Genomic DNA, 12149 nt, shown 5'->3' on the forward strand with positions numbered 1-12149 from the left:
CATTACTATAAGAAGGACATGCCCAGACTAGTCCACTGGTCCCAGGAGGAGAATAAGAAAAATATGGACCAGAGCCAGGTTACCCCAGTCTTCCTAGCGAAGGCCACCCCAGATCAGTCAATAGCTAGTGAAATCCTAGACAGGTAAGCAAGATCTGCCAAGACCAGCCAAGATCCGCCAAGCCGAACCCAGATCTGGCAAACCCCATAGACTCATGAGCTAAATAAATGTTTATTGGTGTAGGCCATAGAAGTTTTGTGGTTGGTTGCCATTCAGCATTTTAGTGGCATAGATAATTGATACACCTACTTCCCAACTTCTCTGGAGACTCTATCTATGTTCTTGTCTGCTCACCAGCTGCAAGTAACTAGTTACAAGCCCAGCACAATTTTAAGTGCTTCCAGTAATGTTGGATGAATCAAAAGTCAACTTGTCAAGTCAATTTCTGTTAACCTGCCTGTTTCAGGCTTGCCTGGTGCTTTTCCTATGGATATTCTGTTATTTACTCTATAAACACCCCAATGTCCTCCATGGAGATAAATTTTGGGTTTTCTTTCCTTGCTGCCAGCACTTAGACTTTTGGAGCTTCTTCTGCTCTCTGCTTATAACTCTGAAAGACCATTCTCCTTCCTTTCCTGTCACCTACGTTCTACTCCCTGGTGGGAACAGCAATCCCTGTAAGGCCAGTCACCTTCCAGGAACAAAAATCTCTTTATTATGTAGACATCGGGTTTATCTGAGATCATAGGGTAAGCCAAGTAGAGACTCAGAAGCTCAAAGGATCTTAGAACCAAAAAAATGTTAGAGATAAACCACTGATTATAGTGCCTGGCTCTGTCCAGCTGAGGAGATAAGTCTTTGGTATTTCTTAGTTCCAGGACCTTGGGGCCATAAGCAGACACCTTCTCTGTTTCAGCCACTTATGTTATGTAACAAAGTATCTCTGAACTTAGTGGCTGACTACAACATTTTATTTGTTCACAGTCCAGCAATTTGAGTAAGATTTGTCTGGGACAGTTCATCTCTGCTCTCCACGGCTGATAGGTTTGACTGGGGCTGGAGGATTCACTTGCAAGATGACCTCACTTCCAAGTGTGGCAAGTTGGTATTTGCTGTTGGCTTGATGGTTAGCTGAGGCTGTTAGCCAAGGGTCTCAGTTTTTTGTTTGTTTGTTTGTTTGTTTGTTTTTTGCATTGCCTCTCCACAAAACTAGATTAGACTTCTCACAGGATGGCAGTCTCTGAATAGCTAAACTTCTTACATGGTGGTTGGCTTCTTCTAGAGTGCAAAAATGAAAGCTTCCAGGCCTTTCTAAGGCTTATTATTGCAACTGACACCCTGACACTTCCATCATGTTCTACTAGTTAAATAAGGTTACAGAATCAGGCCAGATTCAAGGGAAAAGAAAAATACAAGGGTATGAATGCTGGGAAGTATGGCTCATTGAGGGCCACCATTATAAAGATTAGCCCACTATCCTTCCAGCTTTTATTAAAATTTGAGCTTCCACTGACCTTTCCAGCCAGAAAATGATGTGATTAGATAAACACTGACCTGGGAGTCAAGAGATGTAAACTTCTTCCTTAGCTTGATTATTAATTAGCTTCAGAGACTTGAAGAAGAAGTCGCCTCACTCTGTAAGTTTCCTTATCTGGATGAATTTTTATGTAGCTTTTGGCTCTAGATACAGAGTCCTTGGATTTAGTAGGTCTTTGGTTCCTAGCTGGGGCTTTTTATTCTCTTTCAAGAGACTTTCCTACTCTCTGAACTGGTCTATCCTGATCTCCATCTACCAGGGAACTAACCAAGTCATTATTTACTTACTATGCTCTGCTTTTCTAAGTCTGTCTGATTTGTCTTTTGACCTGCTTCTTGTTTGTCATATGACCTTGAGCCAGCATACAACTTCTCTGAGTCTAGGTGAAATGGGGACAAGAACTCCAGCATCATGGGCTTTGGCGAAGAGTAAATGGAAGAAGGTACATGAAATTGCTTTGAAAAATGGTATGACATCACATCTGAATACCATCATCATATCGTTACATCCGAATACCATCCTAATGATGCCAGAAGCATCATGTCAGAGTCAGGTGTTTCCATCCCCAATTCTGACAACAACTAATCACTAACCAAGTTTGGTTCTTATTTTCCCCTCTTTATAATGAGAGAATACATTTGTCAGTCACATTTTACTCTCAAAATTTTCTATAATTCTACGATTTTCTTTGTAATAACTCTTGACAATTATGTAAATTTATTTAACCTAGATTTACAGAAGACGATATTATGACTAGGGCTGAGATGGAGGCAAATTATATAAAGGCAAAGCAGATGAGAGACTTTTCTTAATAGCTTCTGAAAGTTAAAAATAAAAAAAAAAAACTTCATGTTTATTTTGTAAAGTGTCATCTTTGGATAGTTTAACCAACCAGAAAGTAAACTCGGTGGGAACAAGAATTGTCTTTTTTATTTCTGTCTATCTGGTGACTAGAGTAAGTGCCTGACAGAAAGAAATTAAATAAATGCTTGTTGAATAGATAAATGAATGAGAAAAAACTAGGGTCGTGAAGGGGCTTGATGAAAGACATTTATTATTTTGATTTTTAAAATGAACATTTAAGTGATAGAGAAAAATATCAATTGACATCTTTTGGATAGATTATTTGAGCCCAATTTTTTAGTCCCTGAGGTGTTACTTTGTTGTTTAAATTATTAATTTGATTTATTATAATCTAAGTTATAGTAATTTTAATTATTACTTTAACTTTTGAAGGAATCTGTAAACTATTCATAAGTTTGGTTTTATAGTAACCAGAGGAAGTAAAATATGCCCTGAAACAAACTGCTGAGTCACACATTTAGGTCCATAAACCCTTGGCCAGTATTCTTAATCCAGTATCATGCAAGGTCCAGAAAGAAGCAGATATTTTACCTAGTATGGTAGTGGCATCAGGGAAAATATCCCTCCTTGCCAAGGAATGGATAACAAAAGTGGGAGATAAAGGATTCTGGGACATTGCTTCCACCTACTCTAATGGTGTCCAGTGTGAACTGTGTAAAACCATGTGAAACCTCAGCTGTGTAAACCCCTCCTATTTAACACATTTAGCAATCAACTGTGCATGCAAATGGATAGTCTTAGCAAACAGAAATTACCTCATTTGCATTTTCTGGGAGTAGGTGAGAAGAGAAAACCAAAATAATATTTATTGAACGCTTTTATACCAGGCAGTGTGCTCGATTCTTTTTACACTCTTTTACTCCTTAGAATAAATAGCTCAATGCAAGTTTATCTCCATTTTATAGATGAGGAAAACTGAGACTTGGAGAATTGAGTAACTCATTTAAGATTACACTGCTAAGAAGAAAGAAAGACTGGGAATCAGAGCCTTTGCATTTGCTATCATATCATTCTGCCTTCCACAGATTCAAAAGAAGTTTGCTTGTCTCTTTTCGTTTTAGCATCATCACCATTTGGCCCTGCTGTTTTTACAAGGCTACGTGATCACACGCACATTTCTGCAACCCCAAAATTATGCTGGATACAACCACAAGCATAAACCTGGGTAGCAACCACAAAAATTAAATTGCTTCTGGTGATCTTTACTCAGCCTATTGCATCTTACCTCCTTGACTTGCCTGGGATGTGTCCAGCACCTTTCCCCAGTTCAGGTGTCACCTCCTCCAGGAAGCCTTCTCTGAATCCTCTCCTCATCCCTACTGCCCAGTCCTTCATGATCTCTCCCATAATTCTCTGCACGTATCGCTATTATTAAGTATTATTATCTAGTTAGATGTGTATTTCATACATTACACTGTGAGTTCACTGAGCTCAGGGCTGTGTCTGTCTCCTCCAATTGACTGTGATCCCTCTGGGGGTTGAGGCGGTGTCCTCATTATATTTATAACTTCATTGCTCTGCATAACACTAACAGAGTAGGGGCTCAGCCTACTGACTGGATCAAAAAGATTACCAAAAAGGACAATAAAATGTGATAAATATTAGTGTGGCTCATAGAGGGGCACATCAATTCAAAGAAAAGAAGAAAAAGAAGAAGAATACAAAGAGAGGGAGTTACTTATGTCCTTTGTAGCATTTGAATTCTTCAATTTTGGTTAAACAGAAATGGCAATATGATTCAATTCTTTTCAATTACTCACTATGATGATTTTAATAATTGCAAAATTCACATATACCCTATGTCTGAGTGACACCAGGGTTTCCCAGTTAAAAATTAAAAAAAAAAAAAAAGATTTACTGAAAGCAGTAAACTATGTCTATCAATCATCTTATTGAAGTACGAGATCTTAATTACAAACCACTCCTACAGGCAGATTATTTTTTATTCCAGGGCATATATTAATTCACGCCAAATGAATCATAAATAATGATGCTTTATTGCTCTGCAGAAGGTGTATTGGTTTGTTATTATCATGTTACTTATTCGACACCCAATATTCCTTCCTCCAACAAAGCATTCTATTGTTGTTTTTTGGGGGTGCGGGGCAGAGATGTCCTATTCTTTATAGTCTTGGTAAGAAGTAGTGCCAGCCTCTTACTTTCAAAGAGGGTTAGCACCTCAGATTTTCTGACCCAGGGCAGCCAGGAAGGGTGAACACATGAAATGGGCATCTAACTAAGACTGAGCCAATTGAATGTTCTTGAGACTTTGAACTTGAAGATGCAAAGAATGGTGGGAGGGCACTCATTGTCATGGAACCCATAGTGTGCTGACCCATATTCTCTGCTCTATGACCTATCAGACCTCTCAGAGCTGCCTTGGTAGCTAATTTTCCAAGTATTTTCTAAATCTGGTTCTCCAACCTTCCATTGATTTTGTGAGTCCAGCATTCTTTGAATGAATTGCCTTTTATTTTGTGCCTTTCATTTCAATTTGTTTCTTACAACTGAGAATCCTGTCTAAAATGCCAGGTAAAAACAGTTTCAATTTAAGATATACATTTATATATGGCTTAGTAGAAGAATTCATATTCTTCTTTTGTGATTCCCAAGAATTATTTTGTTCCCCAAGAATTATATTGAGATTCACTTTTTTAGGAATTATAAGAATTTGTAAGTAAAGCAAATTGTGTAATGAATTTCTTCATTTTGAATGAACAGTTTTTGTTGACATTCTATAACCTGCACTCATTTTTAGAAAATATACCACCCAGCTCTAAATTTAGGAGTCAATCTGATCTAATATTAAACCTAATGGTGGCACTTTGTGTATTGGAGCAGATGAGAGGTAATTACTAGATTTTCATGGGCTTATCACCTTATATATATAATTTCATCTCTCTCTCTCTCTCTCATCCATAAATCTATTTAAGTTTTATTTACTATTTAGATAGTTCCCATGATTTCTTATTTTTCCAACATTGTCATTCAAACATTTTTTTTTTTTACTTATAAAAATTCTCATGGTTGTTACTTACATGCTTATATTTTTTTAAAGTTGATGTGTAGCCATGATTCAATACTGAAATATTAATACTGTTTTGATGATAAAAAAATGAAAATATATCCAAAGCAGATGACATTATAGTTGAAATGTACAGCTGTGAAAACATCTGCTTGAATAAATTTAGAAAAAACAATTTGGTTTCTTTCCCTTAAGTCATTACTTCATTATCAGCCATCCATCAGACATATCAAAATGGCTAATATATTTTCAAAAACTTTTCAAGTCTGTCCTGAAGTGAAATTTTCATATAAAATGATTTATAGGCAACTTTAAAGTTAAGTAGTAAATCTCCTTGCTTGACAGATATTTGGAAAGAAAATAAACGAATAGTTTCCTACTAGAAAAGAAACTAAAAGGAAATATTTGTAGAAGAGAAAAAATGTATTTTCAGTGTATGCAGTAATATGTCATCTGGAAAACAGAGACATTGGGTTTCTTGTCTCTTAAGCATTGAGTTTAGCATTTTATTCTTTTGAAGTATTGTCATCCTTTTTTCTTAGGAATTTTAGGTCCATGTAGATTCTCAGGGGTATGACATGTGTATTAAACAGATTAAGTCAAAATTTCAGGGTGAAAGCTGATACAAGAACATACTTCAGTTTTAGATTTTTAGGTTGTTTTTTTTTTTTTTAAAATAAGAATTCAAAGGGCCCTATGATCAATAAAAACAGACTTGGTGTCAACAGTGGTCCACCAGGGGTTGACTCTGGCAATAGCATCCAAATGAAGATTCACAATATGTCTGACCACTAAAAGATCTTATTCCTGAGGACAGGCACAATGAGCTTATCTGATAAGAAAATTGGTGGCTAGAAGTTAAATTTTTCCATATTCTAAAATTAAGACAAGATTCATGACAATTAGGATTAATGTGAAGGGACAAGCTATTTCAGTCAATATGAAAAAAACAAATCCTTCCAAACTGAAAAACTCTGAGTGAAAAATTAGAAAGTAAAATGTGTTAACATTTAGGTTATCTGGAATTTACAGCGTTGGCAGGTCTAAGCATCTAGAATGATTCCAACTATGAAAGTTAAAAGGTAAACAAATTGTCTCTGATAGCAATGACTGAGTTTTGGGGCAAAAAGTAGGCAAAATTAGATGTGGAAAGCCTATTAGACATTTCTCCTTTGTTGGTAGTAGCAACATCAGTTTAGGAGGAGACGAAGGGAGCCAGAGTTGGGGTGGGATAAATTATGGTTTCATAAATGATAGTCTGTTTAAGAAGATGAAAAAGCCTGAGGTATATTTTAGAAAGATTTCTGAGAAAAGGAGGGTAGAATTTTAAAAATTGGATATATAATACATTAGTTAAATTGAAAACATCACCCTGAACAACGCTTCCTAATTATGCTGAATGAGATATTAATGAAGGAATGAAATAATGAGTTCATTTATTCAACAAACATTGAATGCTAACCCTGGCCCTGTGCTGAGCACAAGTCTGGAAACAATGAATTGTAGAGTTTTTTGATAAATATTTACCATCAATGATGCTAGGCATTGTAGTTTTCACATATGCCCTCGAAAGACCAGTTTTAAGTACAGTAGAAAAGAATGGGAAAGCATAAAACTATGATAATCACAATTTAGTGGTAGTAGTTGTTCAGTAAATATTTGTTGCTTTGCATTTATATATATAGTATAGAAAAAATCTAAAATTCTACTCCAGACAATATCAGGAATTGATTGTTTCTATTTATTCTTTGGGCCTTCTTGGTCTCTCCTCTTACTTTCCTTACTTTGCCATGGTCACTTGGTCACTGTCCTCCTGAACAACCAAATCCAATTTGGTGTCATCAGGAAAACATGATACTTTTCTGGTAAGTCGGGGGAATATAAATCTCTAAAGCTCTGAACTTTCCTCTTTTTAGATTCTTAAAACACACCCAATTCAGATCAGGATCCTCATTTGTTACTGAGCAGGGATTTAGCCATCTGAGGGTTCTTAAATACTTTTTTTATAAGTCTGCCTGAAATCATGAAAGTTGCAAGTCATGTTTTATACTTGAAACACTCACCTAGTATACTGAAAAAAATTATTGAAAATCATGGATTCCTGAATTTTTATTTATTCAAAGTATTATAATCAAAAGCAGTTATTCTTTTTCGATGATCGTATTATCCTACATTTGGCTATATGAAGCTCCTTTAAGCTGGCTCCTATATTTTATAGACTTTCCCATTGATCTTTGGGCACAGTATTATATTCATTCTATATTTTCTCACCGCAGACCTAGAATTTGCCATTTCTCTAAAGAACCCTGATTATTTTGAGTGGGGAATGATATTTGGAAATCAAGATTGAGATGCAAGGTGTCCTCATTGCCACTGAGTGCCATTGCTTCCAGGCCCTTTTAGAGATTAGAAGAACTGGGAAGCAGCAGATTTTTGTTTTTGTAAAAAGGTAAATTGATTTTAAAATTTACATGGAATTGGAAAAGACCAAAATAGGTAAAATAATTTTGAACAAGGAGAATATACACTACCTGAAGTCAAGACTGAAATCAAATAGTCAAGACAGAGAGTAATGGTTTAAGGTTAAACAACCAGATCCATGGAACAGAACAAGGAGCTCAGAAATAGATACACACATTTGTTTAATTGATAATTGACCAAGGTACCAAGTTAATTCAATGGGGGGAAAGGAAAGTCTTTCTATAAATATTGCAGGAACAACTACATACCTGTGTGGAAAAGAATGAACCTTGACCCATGCATGTATTTTTAAGTCATGAGTTTAAATGGATATTTCTAGGTAAATTTTAATTTTACAGAATTTTTACTTAACTTCTTTGATTTTGATATTTGTATGTCGCCTTTCTCTTACACAGAAAATCTTAGTCCTAATAACAGTTAATATTTCTTTGCAGATCTTTTTGTTCTTAGAACATATCCCTTTATGGAGGTTCAATTAGAATATTATCTTTAAAAGTCACTTGAAATTATTTTCTCTATATAGCTATTTTACCAATTAGATATGTGGTTAGGTTCATTAGTTTATTCTGTTTATTTTCAATTATCAGGTTTTTTCTTTTTTAAATTTTGAATATGTAAAACATCTAAATGTTTCAAAAATCAAAACTATATAAAAAGATGAACTCAGAGAGGACCTTTTGCCATTTCTTATCTGTTCTACCCCATTCTCCATCCCTCTTAGGTAGATATTAATGTTAGTTTTTGATTTATCCTTCCAATGTTTCTTTTTGAAGAAAACAGTCAAATAAATACATATTTTATGCCCTGACCATTGCTTTTATACTTAACAATATATCTGGAAGATTAGGTCAAATGAGGAAACTTAGGAAATTTTCTCATTATTTCTATGGTTACATAGTACTACATAGCACTACATTATAAAGAAAGATGCACTGGATTCAATAAGCCACTTTTAGATGTGTAGGCATGTACCATATCCAGTCAGATTCCTTTAGACAATCACACTGGGTTCTCTCCTGTATCTGGCAGTATTCATTTTCTAGGGCTGCTGCAACAAATGACCACAAACTTGGTGACTTAAAACAACAGAAATTTATTTTCTCACAGTTTTGGGAGTCAGAAGTCTGAAATCAAGATGTTGGCAGAGATGGGCTTCCTCTGGAAGACCCTGAGGAGAATCTTCCTTGCTTCTCACAGCTTCTGGTGGCTGCAGGAATTACTTGGCTTGTAGCTGCATGACTCCAGTCTCTGCCTCTGTTTTCACATGGCTTTCTTCTCTGTTCGTGTGTATTTCTCCTCTGCTGTCTCTTATAAGAACATTCATTAGATTTAGAGCCTACCGAAATAATCCAAGATGATTTCACCTCAAGATCCCTAATTTAATTACAGTTGCAAAAAAAGTCACTTGAAATTATTATTTCTTTTTCCAAAAGTCATAATCACAGGTTTTGGGGATTAGGACATGGACATATCTGTTCAACTCACTACATCGGCTATTATAAATAATGCTGGAAGGAATAACCTTCGACATGTGATTTTATATTTCTGGAGGTATATCTTCAGAGTAGATTCATAGAAGTAGGATTCCTGTGTTAAAGGGCAAATGATATGTAATATTGCCAAATTCCTCTCCATAAGAGTTGTACTATTTTACACTCCTAACAGCTATGTTTTCCATAGCTTTTTTGCTAATACAAGTGATATCTCAGGGTTTTAATTTGCATTGAAAGTTTTTAACTCTTGATTTTATTATCTTTATTTATTGATGAAAGTGGGACATTTATTCAATGGCTCTTAAGTGTCTGCAAATTACTTGGCACTCGAAACACTAGGGATAAAGAATTATGGAGCAAGCGATGCTCTCGAGGAGTTCACAGTCCAGCAGTAATAACTTTAGAGAGCAACAGAAAATGAAAAGTATTTTTATTTATTTTTCACATTGAGAAAAAGCATCAAAAATAATTTAGGTTTCTTGAATTTTTAGAGAGGACCTGTAGTTCTACATTTTCATCAGTAAGTAAAGGCTAGATAGGATGAAAGAGGTAAATCTATATGCATGAATGCCTGTTTCTCATACTACCAAGTTTTGACAGTGTCACATGTTCACTGTACAGCGTCGTTTACCTCTTTATTTATTTAGCCGCTCTGCCCCTCAATTAGATTGGAAGCTTTGGAGGTCAAGAGGCTGCATCTTTTACATTTTTTATCCCCAAGATTTAGATGCATGCTTTTGTACATAGCAGGTGTTCCATATATGTTTGACTATGATGACAGGTTGCTTTGTGAGAAAACTTGAATTCCCCAAGACAAGTATGTACTATTTTTTTCAGTCAGTGTAATGAAGGGTATCTTTCTAAAAGGAATTGGGCAGTGAATAGTGTGACTATGTGTCATCAAGCACAGACTAAGTTGCTGTAGCAAAGACACCCAAAATACCTTGAGTGGTTTTTTTTTCCATCTTACAAGTCTTGGATGGTGCCTGGCACTGATTGAGATGTCACCTGGAGACACAGACTGGTAGGGCAGTTCTGCCATCCTTCTGAATGTGGTGGTGCTTCCATCTCTGGGTCTTGAGATTCATCCATGTTACTGGATTTATTAGTACTCCATTCCTTTTTATTGCTGTTATATTCCTTCAGTATGAATATATTCTAGTTCTAGCAATGTTATTTTGATAAGTCTAAAAATAGAGGCTCAAACAATCGTGAGATATTTTTTGCACTACATATTCATGAAATACGTAGGGCCATTTTGGCTTTTTATTCCATTTAATGAACTTTCACTGAGTGCTTCTAGAGGCCAAATACTGTGCTCAGCGATGAGGATACAAAGCTGAGTAATCTCTGGCTCTTCCCCCAAGTTATAGTTCAGTTGAATGAGAAAAAGAGAGTTATGTTGTCCCAATCTGATGGAAACCACAATATTTTAAACAGCCAGCTTAAGTACTTGCTAAAGTGTTGTCAAAATCTGGAGCATCAAAGGATCCAGATGCAGTAAATAATACTACAGATCTCTGGTAAGAAATCTCCGGACCATCTTCCATCTCGGTCTTGCCCCAGGTTACAGGCGCCTGGCCTGACAAAGCATATCGACCTGAGAGTCAGGTCCCTCAGGTTCTATTTCTGGTTCTGCTACTGGATTGCTATACAGCCTTGCACAACACAGAGAACGTGTCCTTCCTACAAAGCAAGAGGAAAGATCCCGGGGAACCCTGAGTGAGAGACTCCATACTTTAAGTGAGGTTGGGTCTCAGCAGCCAAGGGACTCCTCACTCAGAGCCTAGGCATACTATTCCCTTCTGCAAAAGTCATGCATTTTAGTGTGAAATTAGAGCTCCAATTTTGGTATGGTCAAAGCGATTTCCACTCACTCCTTGGCTCCGTGGTGACTCCAGAAGCCAGAACTTAACATGGTTTTCATTTTAAAAGCCTTGAAACTTTCCTTACTGAGATGTTTCTGTGGTTTAGGTTGCACTGGAGGAAATTGCGGTGGGCACAGAGTGAAGGTACAGGAGCCCTTGGCTTCAGCGGGTAGACGGTAGGTTCTACCGCTCGCCGCCTGGAAACCTGGAAAGGAGGTCGCAGTGAGTCGCTTCCTACACAACTACATTTCCCAGGAGGCTTTGCGGCCCCACTCGGGGTAGGAAGCTAGAAGGTGCTTAGAGCCGGCCTGCTGACTCCCATTGTGCCAAAGTCTTGCCAGTCTGATTGGACAGGTCTATCGCGGTGCATCCCGGGACTTATAGTACGGCGTGTACGTAGCGCAAGGTACTTTGTGATTCGCGGCGCTGGCTGGGCGCTCCGGGCGCGCCCCTGAGAAGGGTCCGGACCGCGCACACGTGCGCCGCGCCCTAGGGGCCGACTGGCACCTCCCGCGGGGCGGGGCGGTCCGTTTCTCTTTGACACCGCCTTCCTGCCCCTCCCCTCGCGATTCCCGGCGGAGCCACTGCTGAAGCGGCTGCGGCGGCGGGGAAGGGGACTGCGAGTTGGCCCGCGCGACACGCGCCGGCCCCGACCCAATGCAGTGACTCGTGCGGCTCAGCAGCCTCGTCCCCCGCCGGCGGGGTACGGGCTTTCTGCTGCGGGATGTTCTCTCGAAGGAGCCATGGAGACGTGAAGAAGTCCACCCAGAAGGTGTTGGACCCCAAGAAGGACGTGCTGACACGTCTGAAGCACCTGCGGGCGCTGCTGGGTGAGGCGCGCGCCGGGGCTCCGGAGGTCCGGGCCAGGGTCAGGGCTGGGA

The 12149-nt window shown here is 38.0% G+C and overlaps 1 protein-coding gene across 4 annotated transcripts in view; it reads left to right on the forward strand.

Annotated features, from left to right (window-relative positions):
• Positions 1–11726: 11726 nt before the first annotated feature.
• The window catches only part of RALGAPA2 (Ral GTPase activating protein catalytic subunit alpha 2), a 291465-nt gene continuing 291042 nt past the window's right edge, over positions 11727–12149 (forward strand). For 2 of the 4 annotated variants that reach the window (XM_039874355.1, XM_039874356.1), the window contains exon 1: positions 11993–12098. In XM_039874355.1, coding sequence (XP_039730289.1) covers positions 11993–12098 — 106 coding nt within the window. Of the gene's footprint in view, positions 12099–12149 lie in introns of all 4 variants that reach the window. The other 2 variants (XM_039874353.1, XM_039874357.1) reach the window with 2 other exon arrangements.

This window comes from Pteropus medius, unplaced genomic scaffold (assembly GCF_902729225.1).
Source record: "Pteropus medius unplaced genomic scaffold, Ma_sr-lr_union100, whole genome shotgun sequence".
Taxonomy (NCBI): Eukaryota; Metazoa; Chordata; class Mammalia; order Chiroptera; family Pteropodidae; genus Pteropus; species Pteropus medius.